Here is a 23677-nt window from a genome sequence, read left to right on the forward strand (position 1 = left end):
CGGTGACTCGCCCACGGTTTTGGCTATATCAGAACTGAGCCAGTGTCTAAGCCCAGACACGGAACCAGAAATTAAATTTGAGGTGAGCTAAATTTTTAGGGATCAATAGATTTAATTACTTACATCAAGAAATCGATAAATACTCAAATTTTAACATGAATTACTTAAATTCAAACATAAATTACATTCTAATTTCATCAAAAATTTCATTATAGAAGAGAAGCTAAAGTGTAATACCTTAGCAAGTTTGAGAGAATGAGAATGAGAATGAGAGCAGGAAATGAGAGAGATCGACGCCTATAATAATGATGTGCAAAGAGAATTAGAGATGTGAGAGTTGAGTATGAGAAATGCAAAACCGGGTAGAGAGAGGAGGAGACAGAAAACTGAAAAAGAGGAGAGAAAGAGGAGAAAAGGAGGAGAAAAATTTTCTTTATCCAGTTGTCTACTTGTTGTTTGCAGACTACAACATATCTTAATCATACATATATATAATAATTTTTTCCCCCCAAAATGTTGGGGTGTGCTACAGCACACCTAAGTCACCCCCTACATCCTTGCCTCTAAGCCGCTAGATAAACCCAAATAAGTTCGTATTGGCATGGATGTGCTAAGATCAAAATAACCAGTAACTCCACACCACTTGGACTCTTCGGAGTGCTTAATTATCCGGAAAAAAATAATGCAGCTATTTGCACACCAATTTATTAGATTACGACAAAATTAAATTTTTTTTCTTTCTACATATTTTTTTTTCTTTCTATGTATTTCTATTTTGCCACATTCTATTCTCTCTAGCCCCGTACACAGGGACGTAGCCACGTACAAGACTATTTGGACTGTAGCCCCACCCAAAATTTTCCCACAAATGTTTATATACCCTGAAATGTACCACGGTTACATGAGTTTCTTACAAACCAGTTGGTTAAAGCTTATGTTTAACACTACTCATATCACCAATAGAATAAGGTTTCTTCTATTTTTTTTTTTCCTTTTCTTTCTTTCTTCTTTTACCAATTTTTCTTTTATGGGTCTATTCTTTTTTTACTAATTATACATCAAAATATTTCTACCTTTTTCTATTCTTTTTCATGATAGGATGGAGTATGGTAAATGAGCTGTATTTCTCTAAATTCACTTATTTACAATTGGTACAATTATTGTAAATAGATAAAATGTGTACCACATAGGTATTAAAAATAAACTCAATCATTTTTTAAAAAATTTATGCTTTTAATTAGCAGAAAAAAATAACAAATTACCAATAGATACAATCTCAGCCCATTTATTACCACTAGCAAGTCTGTTCTTTTTCAATTCCCTTGCAGTACTGTAGCTGAACCCTGCGCAAGGTCCAAGCCCATGCGGCCATTTTTTGAATTGATTCTGTTAACTAATAAATTACCAAAATAACCTCTATAGACTTAGTGTACTGAGCTTCTGTATCATTCTGAGGGATTGCAGATTTAATGTACTGAGCTTCAATACCATTATGACATGCACAAATTATAGTTCTTTCCAGTTTCTAGAGGCAATTCTAAATGATTAACCTAACCTATTGGATTGTTTGTATACACATAAAAGACCCAAAGTTATTTGGCTTGCACCATTATTTTTGGTTTGAAACCTAGTAATTAAATCGATCCATTAACATTAACAAATAAAGAAGACTTCAAAAAGCTTGCATCTATGTCAATTTACTTTCATCAAAATCCTATCAACTCATAAACACAGATCTACATCTGCAAAAGATCAACCTTTCGCTATTAATCTCATTCAACAAAACAAAACAATTCAGATTGATCAAATGCAAATCCTAATCCTAATACAATCTAACCTAAAACGATCTTTGCTTGCCTTTAGTTATCACCTACTTTCGAATACCAGCTCTCGTCAAGGCAAAAAAATGTCTCCACCATGGTTCTTTTCATGTTCTTCAATCGGTTCATCCTCTTTGTCTATTGCAGCAGCCTTCCTCTTTGCCATTTACTATTAATCTGTGTATATGATAAATGCAAATATATAAGTATTGACCCTCAATTTGATTAAGAAAATATCCATAGAGCAATACTAACAGCAATAATAAGATCAAATATCCACAGGACCTATAGGTAGACATAATAGTAATGACCTTCCCATAAAGTAAAGTTAAGAAATCTGTCTAAAAATGCAAGCTCAACTGAACCGATAATAGATTTGAGTTGAATACCTCATGCAATCAAGCGAATGCAATCATGAAGGTAAAGCTATTAATCGTCATAAATAAACATCAAATGAGGTTGCAATACACATAGGATTACTGACCCTCAATAGCAATGCACATGGTTCTCTAACTTCAGTTACACCAATCACAATCTCAAACATCTTAAATCATCCATCACATACAAAAAGGCACATATGTCATCATTCATATCTCAAACATCTTTGTTCTAACCGGTACATCCTCGTTGTCTATTGTAACAGCCTTCCACTACTACAATTCTTAGCAATAGCCACGTTCATGATTCGTGGGTATGAGGATCAAAAGCTACGGTTATACGTGTCTATGGAGCAAAGCAAAGGTGCAACAACATTTTTTCTGTCCGTGGCCTTTAGAGCCGTGGCTATTAAGAAACATGACACATTTAAATCAGTTTGTGGGTTTGTTCAGTTTGACTTTTGGAGCTGCTCACCTCTGTGTTCATGACATTGCATCCCCATTAAAATCTAATTTATGTTTTAGAGAAACGATATTTGAGAGAGAATTGATGTGTATTCTCATTGATAATAGGAGCTTCTTTATATAGAGGATTACAATGCATAGAATCCGAATCATACAAGGAAAGGTAATCATACAATGAATTGGAATCTCTAGATTCTTCTAATTAAACCCTATTACCACTAGGTCAAGTAACCTAGAGTTTGGGCCAGACATATATTCTGGATTTACTTGAACACTCCCCCTTGTGTTGCCCAAACATGGTGCTCCTCTCGTTGCCTCATTAAAAACCTTGCCGAGTAACAAAAACCCTGTGGGACAAAAATAACCTCGGTCGAAGGGGAAAAAGAGCACAACACACCCTTCACGTTTCGAGACCATACATGTAGACATCTCCCCTGATGTCCGCATCTCCCCCTGATGACAACGGTCATGGGAGTTCGGATAGCTTCCGCAAACGATGCTACCAACATGTTTCTTGAAAGTGGAATTTAGGCAATGACTTTGTGAGCAAGTCTGCCACACTGTCCTCAGATCGAACCTAGTTCACTTTGATCTTGAGGAGAGTCTGTTGTTGCTAATTATCCTTGGCGTTATCGCTTGTGATGTAGCCTTGCTTTATTTGTTCAAAACAAGCAGCATTATCCTAAATGCTCGTAGGCTCATCTGTGGTAGACTTCAAACCACAATTGTTCGAACATGCGTAATTATGGATCCAATCCATATACATTCACGAACCACTTCGTGAAGAGCAATATGCTCTGCATTGTTCGAAGATATAGCGACTAGGGTCTATTCTGTAGACCTCCAGGATATCACGGTCTTTTTCCATGGTGAACACTTAACCAATTTGGGAATGTCCTTTGTGTGGGTCAGAGAGATACCCAATATCAGCAAAACCTTCCAAAACACATGTAAATTTTGGGATGGGGATAGTGGAAGCAGGTCAGTGTTGGCGGCGTTCCTGGTGTGTGATGGGTCTGAATCCATCATCTCTCTGTAGGGATAGAACAAGCCCATATCGATCGTACATCTCAAGTACCGAAAGATATCTTTTACACCAATCCAATGGTGTCGCGTTGGCGCAGAGCTATATCTAGCTAACAAGTTCACTGCAAATGAGATGTCCGGTCTTGTGCATTGAGCTAAGTACAATAATGCGCTTATTGTACAAGTGGGGCACTTTTGCCTCTAGCACATCTTCGCCATCATCCTTTGGACGAAGAAGATCCTTTTCAGGATCATGACAACGGACGATCATGGGGGTGCTTGAAGGCTTGACCTTGTCAAAATGCCTAAGCATCTATCAACACGATGCTCAAGTTCGAGATGGACAATGGCACAACACGTGACAGTGTGTTTGCATGTCAACCAACATCGTGAGATATTTAAACGTCCGCAAGTTGGTTGAACTAGTCCACAGAATCCCCACGGATTCTATGTAAGAATAGAATGAGTATTTTCATATCCTTTGTATAGGACGATCTCAGTCCTAACTTCCCTAAGGAATAGGCTTTGTAAAACTAGCGAGAGGCTTTAGAAGCAACCAATGAGGATTTTGGTTGGGCCTGAGTGTCTGAAACGCTATTGAAAGCAAAGTTGGTAATTGTAGCATCACCTAGGGTGCCATCACCATGATGGACGCCATCCATGGCATCATGGAGAGGGACTGTGCCAGCCCTAGGCTAGTGGTCATACTTAGTCCAGGAATCAACCTTTGATTTGTGCTTCGTTTCGCTCGAAAGAATAGATGTCTATATGAAGTCTTTAGTAGACGGATCATCATATCATGACTAGGATAACCTATCCTGTCGTGACAAAGCCAATATGTGTCTAAATCCAAGAGATTTTCTCTCATAACTTCATTGGATTTAATATCTCGAATAGTGACATAGAGTCCACCATAGAGACACATAAACTTCTCTCAGATGCGCCTTTGTTTACAATCATTAGAGGTATTGCAAAGGAACTCATTTCCGTTCTCTACATGCGTTCTCGCATGGTTTCCGTTGGCTATTTATATGTGCGATTTGCCCTAGGAGCGTAAAGAGTTTCTGTGACAGTAATCAAGGTGCCATTTGGCAAAGGGAACTTGGGCTATTCCAAGTCCTTGAATTAATACTGATGGCCCAGCCATCTAATCACAAAGAAATATGCTCAGAATCAAAATGGAGTCATAATGAAGAGAACTCGAAATTTTATTCATAAGCCAACGGAGTACATCATTGTCTCTTAACCATTAGGAGAATCTAATTCAATTGCTAGCTAATGCAAATTGCCTATTACATCTCTTGAAAAAATAAAAACTTAAACAGAATTGGCGATCTATTGATCCCAGCCAGATTTGTAGTCTTTAACCCTTCATTCTAGATCATCTTCTTGATCTTCTTGTTCCATATAGTGAGCTTCTCCTGCTTCACAATACGCTTTGTAGGCGGTGACAATTTCTTCACGAGCTCTACAAATGTGTGCCCAATGACCGAATAATCCACACCGAGAACATACATCTCATTGCTCAAACTCCATGGATTGAGGTGCTTTGAAAGCGTCATTTAGATGGCTCTTAGTGTTGGTGGCGCCACCAACATGGCCAGAGGCGTTGCCTCCCTCTCTCTTTCCACGTTGACCTCTTCAGTTCCGTGTTCGCCTATCTTGGCGGTTACCTTCCCAAGTAGACCGATTATATGGACCAGAATGTCCAGAAGTATCCCTAAGATTAGGGTTTCGCTCTTGGCGCCGTCTCTTAGTGGCGCGACTATAATTGGATTCCAGAATATGCTCTGTTTCCACGGATCTCGAATTATAGTTCTTCACAAGGACGTTGTCATGCTTTTCAGTGACATTCATAGCTCCAACAAGCTCATGAAACCTTGTGATCCGTTTTGCAGTAACATCGATTCGATAGTTCTTAGCAACTATCAATGGAGAGAGTCTTCTCAATCAACATCGCATCTGTGATCTCTTTACCACAGAATTCCATTAAGGATTTAATGCGAAGTGCTTCCAAATTGTAGTCAAGAACTGACTTGAAATCACATAAGCGGAGGCTATATCATCTCTCTTCTAGGTCAGGAAGCAGGGAGTCAAGGACGTTGCCAAATCTTTCTTCGAGTGAAACCCATAGCGTTATGGGGTCTTCTTCATTCATACACTCGTACTGGAGCGAATCATCCATATGACGAGTCATTAGGATGATGGCTTTCGCCTTATTTGCCTCTAAGGCTGCTCTATTTTCTTCCAAAGCTTGAGCTTGCTCAACAGTTAGCACGTCCTGGCTAGGCTCGAGAACCGTATCCAAGATTCCATCGTCCTTGAGATGCTGGCGAACATCACAAATCCATTTGTGACTTCCAGAGCTAGTTGTTCCCAATGGAGCAAAGTCCAATTTGTTCAGGTTACTCATCCTGAAAGAGAACAAGAAAAAGGGTTAGTTTCGGAGCGTAAAAGGCTACCACGAAAACAATAGAATTTCTAAGCGTAGTCGCTTCCAAGAAATCTGATTCCAAGAGATATTGGATTAGATCGAAACAACAATGTAAGTGGTCGATCATAAATTCTCTACAAACTCTAAGTTTGGAGATCTCAACAAGCTCCAAGCTTGGAGTGAGCACGAACCCCCACAGTTCGGCTTAATTAAGTCTCCCATATGATAAAGAAAGGGGGATAGAAGAAGGGAGTTTGCAAGTCCCCGAGAAAAGAAGAGAAAAAGAATAAAAAAACTCCAAAAAGGGTAACTTTTAGTAAAACATACCTCTTAGGATTCCAGAACGTATTCGGTCCTTGCTATAGGATTGGAGACGAGCTTCAGTCCTAGTGCAAGTAAGCAGACTTATAGGATTGCAGCGTGGTCGCGGAGTCGCCGGGGTTGCGGAATCGTTGAGTCGCGGGGTCGCGGAATCACGAGGTCGCAGGATCGCAGGGTCTTTGATTCGCCGGGTCTCGGATTCTCGGGGTCGCGGAGTCGCAGATTCGCGAGGTCTCGGGGTCGCTGGAGCCCGAAGGAGCGTTTGCTAGGAAACGCTCGCGTGCGCGAGGGCAGGCGAGCTTTCGCGAGGATCAGAAGGCAAGCAGGGTTTGCAGGCGCTGCAGGGGCAGCGAGGCTAACCTGGTAGGGTTAGCGTTGAGTTGCAACGCGGGGGCTACGGGGCAGTTAGTAGCGCAGGCGAGGCTAATCCGGTGAAGAATTTTTCCTGTTTTAGGGTTTTGATTTTTAGGGCTAGGGTTATGACTTGTACTGATAACGTGTTTTAGAGAAACGATATTTGATAGAGAATTGCTGTGTGTTCTCATTGATAATAGAGGTCTCTTTATATAGAGGATTACAATGCATAGAATCCGAATCATACAAGGAAAGGTAATCATACAATGAATAGGAATCTCTAGATTCTTCTAATTAAACCCTATTACCACTAGGTCAAGTAACCTAGAGTTTAGGTCAGACACATATTCTGAATTTATTTGAACAATTTAGTAATTTACAACAATTTTGATTCTAATAATATAATAATTTAACAAATTTCCATTGGATTTTAACCTGCTTTGCAGGGAATTAAATTGACAATGCCCAGAAAAGGAAAATAAAACGAATAACTTCGTTCATTGTATTACTGATTTATGATTTACATATATAAATCAAACCCAATATAGCATTTACATAGTCCACTTAATCCCAATAGTACTGTTATCACAAAGAGGTTTCTAACTAGAAGCTAAGATACAGCTCTAGAAGTTATCAAAGCTAAGATACAGCTCTAGAAGTTCCAACTTAGAATTCACAGTGTGCCCTGTGACTCTGGTGCAAACTTTGCCTAAGCTATGCTGCAAGTTCTTTATGGATCCTCAGGAACTGACCATTGCTCACACAATGGAAAACTTCTTATCTCTGAAGTATAGATGGAGAAAAAAAATCAGCACATATACATAGAAAACAAATAAATAATCATCGATGTATGAACTATGGCAACTCACAGAGGAATCTGGGGCTTTATTAGGAGCACCCTCTTCAAAAGCAGGACAACCATAGCCTAACTTAAGTTTTGTGGACTTGTGATCGACCAGGAAACATAACTCCCTTCACCAAGCGGCTTGTCAAATTTCCTAGTCTCTTACCTGCAGACATATCATAAACTACAAGTGTGTTCAAATGAGTTGAAAACAAGTCCAAAATCAATGAGAAAATACAACAATGTAATTGTCAATGAACATAGCACTAGGAACTAGGAAGTAGCAATAAATTTTACTAATCAATAATCAATCAATAGGAACTAGGCATAGGTGAAAAGAAAACAATGAATAGAGACAATTCACGTTTTTATAATTCTCAAAAGATCCCCACATAAAGGAACCCGCAGATATAGTTTTGGCTCCTTCACACAGAGGAATTCACTTGGAAAAGAAAATTGTCCATACTAATGGATGGGTCCATAGACATATATGGGTTTAAGAACTGCAACAAGGGGTTACAACGGAAAGCTCCATCATGTAAAATGAGATTCGGATCAAAATAAATCTAAGAGAAAGCTCCTTTCAAGTAGAGAATTCATGCAGCAATTCAACATTGCTAGATGCAGTAGTATTAGTAGAGATTAGCAGTACTAAGAAAGATACAAGATTGGTCTCTTCGAGAAAACCCAATTCAAAGTCGCACATTTCTCCCTCTCAAATCAATAGAAATTCAAACCCAGAAACTATACCTGATCGCCGATGAGAAGAGGTTGACAGTGGGTATTAACAGCCAAACAATACGACCTGCAAGCATCAATAAAAATTAATAATAATAAAGATCAAAACACAAAACAAAAATACCAAAAAACTCAATTCATAATCAAAACTCACAAAAGGGAAAAGAAATAACTACCGCACAAACAAAAGATACACAATTTATTCAAATTTATAGCCAAATCGAAGAACTCGCAATATGGCAGAAGAAAAGATTAGAGATGTAAGTAGTTATGAAATTGATCATATCCATGTGTGAAGCAAAGTGCAGATAGCATGAAAAAGAGAGAAGGAGGGTATCTGGAAGGTCGTTGGAAATGCAGGGCGTTGCGAGAGGTCGCGGCGGGGGTCTGAGATCTGGTTTTTGGAGAGAGAGAGAGAGATTTATTTACCAAGACCAGAGTGGGACTCCAGCAATATTTTAAAGAACAATCACGCTTGTAAATATATGTGGCATGCATTACCCACAGATGAAGGTGGAAAACTCTAATTTCATTCATGAATGATCAAATTGTATTGACCAAGACTCTTTCGCACAAAAACTTCAACCGTGGCTATACCATCCGTGGCCATTGCTCATATTTGTTGTAGTGTTTCTCTTTCCCATTGCGATTAATCTGTGTATATGATTAATGTAAATATGAGTACTGACCCTAATAGTATACTGACCCCCAGTAGTTTCTTCTATTTCTTTTCGAGATAAAAATTGAAAAAGAAAAAACAAAAGGAAGTAGAAGATACAAGCAGCAAATCTTGCAACTAATTCATGAACTTGCAAGAACACAGAACCAAAAAAAGCAACAAATTTTTTGTCAAACTAACATAAACACAAAACTAAAGCATTACACAACACTACCAATCCCATAAGAAACTAACATAAACACTGGCAGCAAAAGTGCACCAAATGTTGATTTGCACTATCAAGTTTTTTCACTAAATCAAAATCAGAGGATCCCGAATACAACTAAAATAGCATATCCAATAACAGAACACATTATATGTAATGGTGATTTCAATATGCATCAAGTTCAATAAAGTGGGAAGATAAACTAAAGATAACAAATATTATAAAAACCAGCATACTGCATACAGAATCATGACCAAAAAAGAAAAATTACAACACAAACACCATTTCAATCACAAAACACAGTACATGAAAGCAGTGTTGTTTACTTGGCCCAAATTAACTCATATAAAATTCAAAAAATTGCCCATAAATTAAGCATATTTTCAGTTACTAAATTAACATTGAATCAACAACTAAGTTGTCTAATTTTCTTTTTCTCCCGACACTTAAACTAGCAAATTCAAAATTTAGAGAAGGCTACAAATCTTAATGAAACAAAATAGACCCACAGCCCATGAGTTGTACTACTTTCCGGTTTGCGTATTCTCCAGATTATCTCACCAACCAAAGCAAAATGCACAACCCGCAGTCTCAGTCATTTCGGCATTCAAATCTCGAAAACAAAGAATCTCTCTGAAAAAAAAAAAACCCTAGGATAGAGAAAAAGAACATCGAAACGGACCGGAAACCTAAAATTGGTATCATAGTGCCAGGGACGACGATCCAGAAAAGAAGAGCAAACGAAGTGGGAGCAATAAGAGATCGAACCCGTTGGGAGTGAGGATCGAGTCAAAGTGAGAGAGAGAGAGGGAGAGGGAGAGAGTACCTGAGGAGCAGATCAGCGATAGCTACTGACCTTCAGTAACTGCACATTTCACTTTGTTGCTTCGCCACCGGAGCCTCGACGAAATGGAAGAGAGCCTTTTGGGGAGAAAATGGATTTGAAAGAGATGTACGTGTGAGAGAGAGAGAGAGTGAGTGAGTGGCAATTTTTGTAATTTCATAAAATTTTAACTGTCTTTTTGGTCCTTAAGGTATAGAATCGTTACTGTCGCTAGCTTTAATTGACCGCACGGAGACCGCGTTTGTGGCCCTTGCGCATGGGAAAGAAATGTAAGAATTTGTAGTTAATGGAAAAAATATTAGCTTGGGTCCAAACTTGACATCCTAAATTCGTTCCTGTCTAAAATTAGCCAAATCTATTTTCAATTTCTGGCTAAGTCTCTATTGGTATTAGTAATGGAAAATCTAGTATTGCAATTTTTTTCTTTTCTATATATGACGGTGCGTTCCTGCGCATTGAGTTAAAGAAGAACTGATTTATGGCTAATGAATAAGTAAACTGAATAAAAGAGAGCCGTTCCATTACCCAGAGATGGAGAATTTTAAGGTACATATCGGTATTTATTTGTCTTTATTACATACTGGTGCAGCTACAAAGTCGATCATTCTGCTTGGCATAATGTGTAATTACCCAGAAAATTTGGCGTGGGCCAGAAGTCCCAACACAAACTGTTCCCGGAAAAATTTGCTAGTTTGAGGCTTGGAAGGCTTCCAATTTGGGAGGAGACTTTCCCAGTGAATTCGTTTTGATCGAGATGTACAAAAACCAGTGATCTCAAGTTCCCCAGTGAAGGAGGAATCTCGCCTGATAATAGGTTCTCTGACAAACTCAAGACCTCCAGGTTCTGCAGGTTACCAAGCTCCGCCGGAATGGTTCCTTCGATCATATTGTTGAAAATACTCAGATCTACTAGAGCCGAAAGACCTCCAAGTTCCGGTACCAGATTTCCTCCGACGTTATTCATGCCTATGCTCACTGAGGTGACCCTATTGTTCTCGCACTCAATGAAGTTCCAAGTGCATGGGTTAACGGCGACATCCCAGTCAGAGAGAACGTTCCATGGATCCACTAAGCTCTTCTTCAACGCAGCCAGAGCTTGTTTGTCTGATTCGATGTCTGCTCCGTAGACCAACGGAAAAATGAGGCTTGCAGTTAGGGTAATGGTTAGGGTTAACAACATCAAGCAGCCGGTGGCTGCCATCGACATGGTTGATGCTCGTTGCTAGCTTTTATCAGTATGTGTTTTGAGATTCTGAAAGAATGGTTGATTTTGTGCTCTATATTGTATTCCACAAAATCCACTATAAGGAAAGAGAGTACTCTAGGTCAGGCATGAAGACAATAATACTAATTTATAAGAGAAAATCTAGTAGAAATCGGTATCTTTCTAATGACAATGATAGGGGACCTCAATGAGGCCTAAGCTCAATTTTAGGTGCCATGTTCTTACAATTTTTATTTTCAAATTTCACATAATATATTTTACCAAACCATAAGATTGCAACACCAATATTTCTCTTATATATTTCCTTTTGAATCTTAGAGGTGAATTAATGACATTAATGAATTTAATTAGGTGACAGAAAAAATATTAATTGCATGTTAATAGCAGTCATTAATTATGTACTAAATTAAGGGATATGTCTATAGATAATTAAATTCTTTCCTGTAAACTTTATTTCGAAATAGCATCAATACATTAAATTAGGTGACAAAAAATATGAATTTACTTTTCTTTCGAAATCAGAATTAATTTTTGCCAAAAAAAAATTAGCACTAATAAATTAAATTTCGAAAATGTCTATGCCCAAATTAAGAGGTAAGAAAATATTTCATGTTAGTAACAGTCATTCATTATCATCTACAATCTATATATAACGAAAATGGTGGTTCTAGTTACCTCCAAATTTGATATTTTGACCTCTAACTTTTTTCAATTATTAATAAACTTTGTCAAGTTATATGAAAAGACAAATAAGGACAAAGAGAGAAAAAAAAAGAAAAATAAATAAATAAATACTCTTTTTTTTTTTTAATAAATAAATACTATTCTTACCTCCTTTAACCAAATATAACTTTTTTTTTTCTTCCCGAAATTTCCTTATATTGCTTATATAGTTTTATAATTTACCTAAAACAATTAAACAAAAATAATAATTTCTATACATGGCCCATCATTTAATACAAAATTACATTCAAAATTTTCTTAAACTAAATTAATTGAATATTATAGTTATTACTCGATCTTCCAACCCAAAACCCTTGAAATCCTTCTTTTAGCAAATTTAAAATGATTCCAACAACATATCAAAAACGAGAACCAACTCTCTGATTAGTTTTGGTGGAGGACATACCTACTCATAAAAGAGCAATATCATGTAATTTTGATTCATTTTCCATCTCATGGTTGAAGATAGAGATAAAAAGTAGAGTAACAGATTATTGTATTTCATGTTTAAGGGCGTTTTAGTAAAAATAAAGAGGTTTACTTAGCTTTTCAAGTTTTCTAAAAAATAAATTAGAGGTATACTAAGCATGGGAGGTCCAAATGACAAATTTGGAGGTCCAAATAACAAATTTGGAGGTCCAACTAGAACCACCATAACGAAAAAAGCAACAAACAAAAAATAATAATAAACTCAAATCTATCATTCAAATATATATAATATTTTTTTGGACGAATTATATATATATATATATATATATTCATATAAATATGTATTTTTTACATTATATTTTCAGAATTTGCAGGAACCCAACAAACTTCAAATTCATATACATGTGTTATGCAAATCTATTGATTGAATGTATGTTTAGATCGAATGAAATGAAATATTTCTATTCTTGATTGAAGAAAAAATTGTTATTTAAGTCTAAGCATGAGCGTATTGAAAAGAAAAAAAAAGATGATGAAAATTTGATATATGGACCTCGATCTTATCTCAAGTTAAAGTTGACTTTCTCAATTCATATAAAATGATCACTAAAGACAAAACTCTAAAATTTATAGGAGTTTGTCAACTCAAAAAATTAACCATCATGGATTTTTTCTTTTCTTTTTTACTTTAAAATAAAACCTGAAATTTTTAACTTTTTCAAGAATGCATAGGCACTTCTACTGCCTTGCAATCCTTCTTTTATTCCTTAGTGTCGTCACTCTTAATTAGAAACTAAACTTTGCAGTGTTAATTTGTTACACTTTGACTCGATTCATGACAATTAAAATTGCTACCCATCTTGGCGTTTACACGAGTGTACAGCAAAGAATAAGTCCATATAATTTATAGGATGCTCATGTATTAGATCACCCATACTGGATGATATGTAGCTCTTTATGTATCATTGATCTTTAGAATTGTACTCTGAATCTCTTATCTTCCGATCATAGAGCACATAGAGGCTAGAGCTTGTCTCAAATAATCCAACCCTTGATCTTCGTCATGAATCTTCCCCATAAATTGATATCAACATGTTTTCCACATCAACAATCAGATATGTATTAAGCCAGAAATTGAAATTAAACATCGTTTTTGTTTGTCATCTATTGAAATGAAAGTTCAATTACTATTAATTAGGATATCAACAATAAAAGCATTAGTAACGTAGATGTTTTCCACATCAACAATCAGATATGTATTAAGCCAGAAATTGAAATTAAACATCGTTTTTGTTTGTCATCTATTGAAATGAAAGTTCAATTACCATTAATCAAGATATCAACAATAAAAGCATTAGCAACGTTGATGTTTTCCACATCAACAATCAGATATGCATTAAGCCAGAAATTGAAATTAAACATCGTTTTTGTTCGTCATCTATTGAAATGAAAGTTCAATTACCATTAATCAGGACTCAGGAGAAAGGCAAGGACGTTGGATGACTTCTGATGCAAAATAGGCTGATGCACAATCGTTCAGTTTTTTTTTTTATATTAGATAAGGGTATTTTGGAAAAGTTAGGGAGGTGCAGTTAGCATATTTGATACTTAAAAAAGTAAATTAAGGTCTAATAAATGTGGGAGGTCCATGTATGGAGGTATGAATAGAACCAACAACAACAACAATTTTTTTAACAGAAAGCAAAAAAATTTCTTTAAAATATTCACACATGGCTAAAAAGTGTTGCTATTGAGACCTCCAAATCTACTCACTTGACCTCACTCTATTATGAATTATTAAATGACATATATAACCCACTATAAAATGACTATTAAGGACAATAATTATACCAAAAAAATATTACATTGATTTTCTATAGACTTTCCAATTCAATAGTATTAGATTGCATTATTTATTATTTTCCTTATCTATTTTAATTTTCCAATTTCACTACATACTCATTAAAGCGTTCATATATATTTAATAAGAGTTAAAACTTTTTTTTTTTTAGAGAAAGGAGGTCAAAATTTTATTGAACTTTAAAAAAAATTACATAGAAGTAGCATTAATTTGCTGCTAATGCAGCAATCAAAAAGGAAGGAGAGGAAGAAAAGTAAAAATGTTCCTGAGCTTCAGAACTAGCTTGTGATGCCATAAGATGAGCCACTTTGTTAGCACTCCTATTCACGTATATAACCTTCAAGTTTAGATGACTCTCAACAAATAACCTTAGATCATCATAAATTCGCCCCAACACCCACTTCCCTACAACAATTGCCGCTGTACCACCTGAGCATCGAGCTCCAATAAAGAAGGAACAAACCCCTGCTCCACAGCAAAGTTCGCTGCCAATCTGCAGCCCAACACCTCAGCATGCTCCGAGCATAATAACCCCTGCAATGGCCTACCTTCCCCAGCAAGAAAGTTTCCCAAGCTATCCCTGACTACAAAACCCGCTCCTCCACATTTTGAAGTATAATTATAGGAACCATCTACATTAATCTTGTACCATCCCACAAGAGGAGAAGACCAACGTGACAACGTCACAGTACCTCCAATATGAGGTTTTGAATTATGAAATCTAAAGGCATGCAGCCTAGTCATGGACATTAGAAGCACTTCAGAAGTTGTAACACTCTTATTATCCCAAATCTAACAGTTCATTTCCTTCCAAATTCCCCACAAGAGATAAAACAAATCACCCAAATCTTTAACTGAAAGTGCATCAACACAAAAACTCAACCAATTAACCAAGAATATCCAATTGAGCAGCATGAGGATTGTAACACACCTGAGATAATACCCCATTGGGTTAAAGCAGTTGTTTTGTGAATGAGCAATCCCGACATAAATGTAACGTGTACTCCAATTCAGAAGAGCAAAGAACACACACCTGTGTTTCCAACACCACCCTTTTTGACGCAAGTCTCTCAAGAGAGGGTAAAATATTATGGCAAACCCTCCATATATGAACCTTGGCAGAATTAGGGATGACAACTTTCCAAATCTTCTTCCAAAAGTTAACCCCCACTGAAACTTGAAAAGGACTTCTAGAGTTTGACATAGAAAAATCCTGACGGTATGCTGACTTAACCGTGAATTTACCATTCTTTTCCATACGCCACACCACTCTATCGTCAACAACTCTAGAACTTATAGGTATACTCAAAATAGCTTCAGCTTCCTTCATTGGAAACATTTGTCTAATCAATAGCTCATTCCACCTCCCTGCTTGGTTCAACAACTCACTTACTTGTCTAACCTCCAACGACGCTATACCATTATCAACCGGTTTGTAATCTGGGACTCCAGGCACCCAACAATCTGACCAAATATCAACAGACAAACCATTACCGATCTGCCAATACGAGCTTTGTCTCAAAAATTCTCTTGTAGAAAATAGACTTCTCCAAGAAAAGGAAGGAGAAGCAGAAGCCTCAGTTAACCAAAAGGTAGTATCTGGATAGTATTTTGCTTTATAGATCCGAGCCACTAACGAAGTCGGATTGTTCACCACACGCCATGATTGTTTTGCCAACATTGCAGTATTAAAATTTGACAAACTACAAAACCCTAGGCCACCCTCCTCCTTTGGGTTACACAAAGCCTTCCAAGTTTTCCAATGAATTTTGCTCTTATCAAGAGTACTCCCCCACCAAAAACGAGCACACATTTGCTCAAGGTCCTCACAAAAATTCTTAGTGAGCTGGAAAACACTCATTGCATAAGTAGGCAATGCTTGAGCAACCACCCTGGTCATGAGAATATCCTTTCCAGCCCCGCTTAATAACTTTCCTTGCCAAATTGCTAGCTTCTTCGCCAAATTATCTTTTATGTATTGGAACGTAGAAGTTTTCTTTCTTCCAACATAGGTTGGCAATCCCAAATATTTCTCATTAGATTCCACTTCCTCCACCTCCAGAAAACTAGTAATTTCTTCTCTCATAAATTCCGGAACATTTTTATTAAAAACAACAGAACTCTTGGTAAAGTTAACTAACTGACCTGAAGCTCTACCATACATCTCAAGTACATCTTGGATCTGATAGCAATCCTCCAACGAAGCATTAACATAAATCATGCTATCATTTGCAAATAATAGATGATTAACAGCTAGGGCTTCATTACAAACTTCAATGCCGGCAAGAAACCCTAACTCTTGCTTCTATTGCAAAAGCGCTGAAAAGCCCTCAGCACCAATAAGAAATAGATACTGTGATAAAGGATCACCTTGTCTCAATCCCCTACTAGGTATGACCAAACCACGAGGTTTCCCAAGAACCAAGAAAGAGTACAGTACATAACTGACACACTGCATCACCATGTTAATCCAACTAGAAGCAAACCCAAACCTCTCCATCACCCTACGGAGAAAAATCCACTCCATTCTGTCATAGGCCTTGCTTAGGTCAAGCTTCAAAGCCATAAAACCCTCATTTCCATCTCTTTTGTTGTGCATAAAATGAGCCACTTCATTAGCAACCAGAATGTTATCAGTTATCAGTCTTCCAGGAACAAAAGCACTTTGAAACGGAGATATCAAAGCAGGAAGAATAAGCTTCAATCTATTTGCAATGACCTTCGAACAAATCTTATATAGCACATTGCATAAAGCAATTGGCCATAAATCAGACATATGTTCAGGATTAGCCACTTTTGGAATAAGGCAGATATGAGTAAAATTAATCTGCCTCAGTAACTGACCTGTCTGTAAAAAATTCTTCACACAGCCTCAGTTATGTCTCCCCCAATGGTGTTCCAGTAATGCTGAAAAAATATGGGAGGCATTCCATCCGGCCCCGGTGATTTGGTTGGATAAATCTGAAATAGAGCACACTTCACCTCCTCTTGAGTGTACGGTGCGCACAAGTTTTCATTCATTTCATGCGAAACATAAGGATGAATGTCTTCCAAGGTAATATTCATGGCTTCATTGTCAATGTCAGTTGCAGTGAACACAGAACAGAAATAAGAGGTAATTACATTTTCCATACCTCTTTCATCATCACACCATTTACCATTTTCATTATATAACCCACAAATGGTATTTTTCCTTCTCTGATTAGCAGCCTTCCTGTGGAAATAGCCTGTGTTCCGATCCTCTTCCTTTAACCATTGTACTTTAGAGCGTTGTTTCCAAAAGCTCTCTTCTTGTGAAAGAAGTCGCTGCAAATCCTCCATCAACTGTTTCTTCTCTTCTGTCATTGCAGTTGAACACCGAACATCAAAGAGCTCCTCCAGTCTCGCTCTAATGCCAAGCATCTGCATTTGCCTAACCTTATATGTCCTCTTCTGCCATTTATCCAGTTCCAACCTAGAATAGGTGATTTTTTTTGTCACTTGAAACATAGGAGAGCCGACGACATCAGTAAGCCAAGCAGCATTCACTACATCATCAAATTCTCTATTCTATAGCCAGTACGACTCAAATTTAAATCTGTGATAATTCCTTCGCTCAGGCAACTATGCAGTACTCGCATGAAGCAGGATTGGGACATGACCCGAATCACTTGGTGGTAGATTGCGCAACCTAGCATGGCCAAAGATATCGAACCAGGAAGGTGTGCAAACCGCTCTATCAAGCCGGAGTTGGGTATTGGAATTCCACCATGTGGACTGAGGTCTCTGAAACCCTAGATCGAGTAAGTCTCCATATCCGAGAGCGTCTCGAAAACCTCGCATCTGTCGTTCTGCCTTCACCGGACCATCTATTTTCTTGCTGTTATTGAGGATTTCATTGAAATCCCTAATCACAACCCATGGCAGTGCGTCTAGATCTCGCAAATCACGTAAGAGCTGCCAGGAACGATCACGTTTAGCCGTACTTGCATAGCCATAAAACCCTGTTATTCTCCATCTAGGGTTTCCAGTCCCACCATCAATGAACAGATCCATGTGATGATTTGAAACAGTACCAATCTTCGCTTTCACGTCATCGCTCCAAAACATTCCCAATCCACCAGACTGCCCATCACTTAGAACCTCCCGGGAATTAGGAAACCCTAAGGCTATGTTTGGTATGGCTGGGCTTTTCAGAAAAGCTGGCTTCTGCTTATTTCTGAGAATAAGTGGCTGAAAAGCAAAGCTGCTGAGTGTTTGGTAAACTAGCTTTTTATAAGAGCTGTCAGTGGCAGCAGTAGTGGCAAAGTGTTTGGTAAATCAAACTGGCTTGTGCTTTTTGTTTGTGGAATGACCAAATTGGACATGAGAGATTATTTTACTTTGATTGTTTGATAATACAAAGTTCTTCAAATGCTCTTGTTATTATTTTTAATCTTTATTATGTCCTTATTAATTTTTGTTAACTTTCAATTTTTATAAATTATGGTGACCATATATGATTAATATTGGACAATTTTAAAAATAACTTATACAAATATATTAATAACATTAATAACAATTGATTTTTAGTTCGCATCAAGTAAGCAAATATGTTACAAATATAACAAATATAAAGAGCCTAAACAAATTAGCAAACAAACCAACTGCGAAAATTTTGTCATCCAACCAAATCAAGTGCAAAGAGAAGTCACCAGAGAACAACCAAACAACCATATCACAAAATGCAGATTAGTTCTCTCTGATCAAATGGACTAATGAAAAAATAGGATCTGCTTGAATCTAATCAAGTATCTGTACAAAACTTTGGTATTTCAAAATCCATATCAATAATTCAAGAATGATGAATAACATCCTTTCCGAGGTTTTCCAGATCGGTGTCTTTGGATCTTGAACAAGACGGCACAAAACAGTGGTATGTTTGAAGGTTGTCTGAAAACATCACCATGAAGGTATTTCCAACCAACTTCCTTGTCTTCTTCTTCATCACCATTTGAGCACCTACGAGAAATATGCTTACGGTTAGGCTGACCCAGCTATTTAAAAATAAAAATAAAATAACCTTGAGTTCATTAACAAAAGTAACATATAGACATAGACGGTATTGCCTTAATTCCATGCGTTCTCCTAATTAAACTAGACAAGCTGATAAGATCAATAGGAGCTAGCTGGGTCTGTTAGCCAGAGAAGGAAAATATTGCTCAATCTCGGCTCATATATTAGCAAACCTTTGAATAAGGAATCTCTTGAATTTGCTTTTAATAATAAGCTATTGCAACTAGCTAATGTGCATATGCATGAGATTAACCCTCCAGTCATATAACAAATCAATTTGTTTTGTTTATGCTTATTTCTGGGTTCCTTATGTTTGTTCTCTTTGCTTTGTTTAATGAAGTAATATTCAGACCAAAAAAAAGATATCATAATACAACTCTTTAACAATTTCAATTCCTTTTTGTTCATATTTCAATTTCAATTGTTCACATTCATTTCAAATTCTTACACTCAAAAGCATCAATAAAATGCAAACCCTATCAGAAGCAATCAAACCCGAGATGCAAGATTATAATGTATCATACACGAAAACCACATCAACTTGCATACCAAAAGCTTGAATACTAAATACAAGAGCTTGAATACCAAAACCATAGAAGAGGAATTAAACCCATCAAACAAAATCACAAGCACATGAAGTCTGAAAAACAAATTCAACCAAATCGTACGTTTTGTTGCCTAGAAATCAAACCCAAGTTTGTAAATCACACACATAATCTTGAAATTGAAATGAATACTAGAACCCAAACAGGTTTTTGAAATTTTATTCAACCAAGCTGAAAGAAAAATTGATTTGGGAGATCGAAAATCAAGAGAGACAAACTAGCTTTTCCTCACCAGGATGCGTTCTGTAGTAAAGAGAGGATGAAGAAAAGCTGGCTTCCCGATCTGAAATTGGGGGAGGATGTGGGTTCAGGTCATGATGTGATGGTGTTTGGCTCGATTGCTCTGTGCTTGGGGTTTTCGTGATGAGAGGCTGAGGCGGCGTCAGAGGGAGAGGGAGGCGGCGTCAGAGGGAGAGTGAGGCGGCGTCTGTGATGAGAGCCCGGCAGCGTCAGAGGGAGAGTGGAGATGGGATATGTGCGGCCTCTGATCTCATCTCGAAGGCTTGATGGCAATCCGTAATTGCCTCTCCCAAGGGAGGATAGAATCTGTCATTTTGAAACATTCATTTAGCTACAGTAAGTACGCTACAGTAGCTGCTGGCTTCTGGCTTCTGAAAGCTGGGGTCAGGCAGCTTCTGCTTTTCGAGAGAAGCTGCAGTGGCTTTTCGAATGAGCTGTGCATAAGTCAGCTAACCAAACGCATAGTCCTCTTGTGCTTATAAGCAGGGGAGCTAAAAAGCCCCCCCAAACATAGCCTAAAGCAGTGTGTAGTGCTTTGAAATCAGATAAATTACTGATTTTGGTTTCGCAGATAAAAACAATTTGAGGACGATTTTGAGATATCAAATCTTTCAATGCCCTCGTAGTAGTATCGCTGCAGATCCCTCTGCAATTCCAACTTAGAATATCCAAATCCATGACAGATTGGCAATAGAAGTCTTGCTTTCCAGATCGCTAGAAAATAAACCCTAGCAGAGCAGTGCTAGGTCAAGAATAAATAAGAGTTAAAACTATGATTATGTGACATAAAAATATATGATGTACATGTTGAACACATATTGGTGAGGGAAAACAAAACAAATCATATTATGACCTAAATCTAAGTCTATCCATTATATTTACAAAAACAAAACAAAATAAAAAATGAGCTAGCAATTTTTTAAAACAAATATTTTAATAATTAATCATGAGGTACATAAAATAAACATTAAGAAAAAATGATTAATCTTCATTTTTTTTTGTAAAGCTAAAGAGAAGTTTTAAATACACACCCCTAATTACTTAATACACACTCCATACTTAATACACCACCCATTTAATTTCTCATTCTAATAATTTACTAAATACACAACCCAAAGTACCTAAAATACCCTTAATCTCAAAAATCATGAAATATCCTACTTTTTGACTATATATTAAGGTTACTATTTAATATGATTAGTATATTCTAGTATATTAACATTTATTACTTGTGTTAGTTATTGAGAAATCCATAAAGATTTATTATTGTTCCCTTTAAATAGATGCATATAAATAGGGTTTGTGTTATTTGAGCTCTCATCCACCAAACACCATGTTAATCAAGTATAAACCACTGCAAGTGGCCTAGTGGTTCTTGCTTAGTTGGGTGTGCTCCTCAACCTAGGTTAGAACCCCGAAGCTGTCAAAATGGTCAGGCACTATGCTGCAATGCATAGTTGGAGCATTTCACATGCGCCGAAGGGGTTTATCTTGGGCCTAGGAAGCCTTTGGGTTCCCCTTGACAAAGTCAAAAAAAAAAAAAAAAAGTATAAAATTATGAGTTGAACATTCAACCAAAACTATACTAGTAGTTTCTCCATAGTAGCGGAACTAAATAGTTGTCATTAGAGGGGCCAAACAAATTAACAATTACAAAGTTTTTTCACCTGTGATGTTTTATATTAGAAAATAAATTGATTAATCATAACTCTTAGAACAAAAAAGGAAATTAACTAAAAAATGGGAGTAAAGCGATATGTTTTAAAAATATTTAATGCCATTGATTTTGAAATTCTAAATATTATGGTCTCTAACCTCATCTAATTACAATTTATTTAAGGAAAAATTAAATTAGATAGTTTCTAACTAACAAGAATAAAAATTGGGAGGCCATGTATAGAAATTTGTTGTGTTTATCTAACTATTTATACATAAATAGAATAATATAAGGAAAATATGACTATTTTTTCTTCTTCTAATGCATAGATGTCTGTTTTGGTCATTTAACCTACCTACAAAATCTAATTTGAAATATAAAATAATAGGGATGTGTATTAAGTGATTAGGGGTGTGTATTTAAAATTTCTCAAAGCTAAAACAGAAAAAAAAAAAAAAAACCACAAAATAGTTCATGTTATTTTCTTGTTGATTAGAAATTAATTTTTAAAACTCAATACCTTGTGTTTAATTTTTTTTATTGAAAAAAACTTTTATGTTGTCTGATTAAGGAATGGATATGTAATTAAGATTTATAGACTAATTAATTCATTGAATCAACTAAGTTTTTTTTTTTTAAAGATAATAGTTTGTTTGCAAATTATATGAGTCTTATTTGCGGAAATTCGGTGAGGTTTAGTAAGTAAATTTAGTATTAGAAAATTTGATAGGAGGTGTAAAAAGCATAGGAGGTCAAGTGAGTAAATTTAGAGGTTCCAATAGAAAAACTCATTGCTAAATGCTAGATACACATTCCCTACTTAATACATCATCTAATCACTTTTTTTTTTAATCATTTTACTAGAAACACAACCCCTTTTCCTAAGCTACCCTCATTCACAAGACGCCCACCAATTCACTTAATACACTTCCTAAGCTCTAACAGGCAAAACATCGATGGCCTTGAACACATAGTCTGGAACTTTGGAACGACTCCTTATTTTGCTGGATAACTTGCTCCTTGTTTGGTACCTTTCCTTTTAAAAGTAGCAAGAGAAGGCCCTCGAGCAATGGTTCACCACCATGCTTTGCACCTGGTAATACTTTCTGACATTTTGGAATTAACAAACCCTTAAGCAAATGCCCTCATCTGGATCAAGTAAAGAGATTTCCCACAAAAACCCCGTCATTCCCCTCAATCCAACAATCACCAGATCAACAGTGATAGTGCCCAATTATACTTTTCCATGTTCTGCCTTCAATTTCTTCAGAAATTGCTGTTGTTCTAGAATCAATTCCTTCAACTGAGAATGAAGGTCAAGATCAGAAGAGGTCTGCGTTAGAACCCATCTGACGGAATCTCGGAGACTAGACTGTTGGCCAAGAGAGAATGGAGCTTGGGACACCACTTAGGAAGAAGGCCATCGCTAGGGTTCTAAGTGTTGTAACATTTTAATATTTTATTTATTATTGAAATTAAATTTGGGTGAATTTATTTTGTGTTTAAATTCTAAATTTATTGTGTGTTTAAATTCAGAATTTATTTTGAATTTTATTTGTAATCATGGTGTTTTATTTTGATTTATTTTGGATTTTAATTCTTGTAACCTATGGCTTTTGGTTACTACCCTATTAATTGTACGGAGTGTCCTAAGAGCCTATAAATAGCATCATTTGTTTCATGCTTAGACATACAAAACTTTCACTTTATTATATTCACCCATCAGTATTCTTTCCAAAATCCCCCGAAGTGTCTTGTGTGTTTTTTTGTCAAAGAAAGGTGTCTTTTGGTGGAGC

The 23677-nt window shown here is 36.6% G+C and overlaps 2 protein-coding genes and 2 long non-coding RNA genes across 4 annotated transcripts; all 4 read right to left on the reverse strand.

Moving 5' to 3' along the window:
• Positions 1-7271: 7271 nt before the first annotated feature.
• LOC133738720 (uncharacterized) lies at positions 7272-10244 on the reverse strand. Its single transcript, XR_009860248.1, has 4 exons — positions 10090-10244; positions 8392-8446; positions 7667-7807; positions 7272-7580 (listed from the first exon to the last, which is right to left on the reverse strand). It is a non-coding gene; the product is annotated as an uncharacterized LOC133738720 (long non-coding RNA).
• A 464-nt stretch (positions 10245-10708) lies between these two features.
• On the reverse strand, positions 10709-11314 carry LOC133737668 (leucine-rich repeat protein 1-like). The gene has a single exon (XM_062165179.1). The coding sequence runs from the start codon at positions 11312-11314 to the stop codon at positions 10709-10711; it is 606 nt and encodes a 201-aa protein (XP_062021163.1).
• Positions 11315-14550: 3236 nt separating this feature from the next.
• LOC133737669 (uncharacterized) lies at positions 14551-17121 on the reverse strand. Its single transcript, XM_062165180.1, has 4 exons — positions 16700-17121; positions 15379-16567; positions 14772-15137; positions 14551-14682 (listed from the first exon to the last, which is right to left on the reverse strand). The coding sequence occupies exons 1-4, from the start codon at positions 17119-17121 to the stop codon at positions 14551-14553; spliced, it is 2109 nt and encodes a 702-aa protein (XP_062021164.1).
• Positions 17122-19041: 1920 nt separating this feature from the next.
• Positions 19042-20452, reverse strand: LOC133739491 (uncharacterized). Its single transcript, XR_009860657.1, has 2 exons — positions 20217-20452; positions 19042-19325 (listed from the first exon to the last, which is right to left on the reverse strand). It is a non-coding gene; the product is annotated as an uncharacterized LOC133739491 (long non-coding RNA).
• Positions 20453-23677: the final 3225 nt, after the last annotated feature.

Source organism: Rosa rugosa, chromosome 3 (assembly GCF_958449725.1).
Source record: "Rosa rugosa chromosome 3, drRosRugo1.1, whole genome shotgun sequence".
NCBI classification, from domain to species: domain Eukaryota; kingdom Viridiplantae; phylum Streptophyta; class Magnoliopsida; order Rosales; family Rosaceae; genus Rosa; species Rosa rugosa.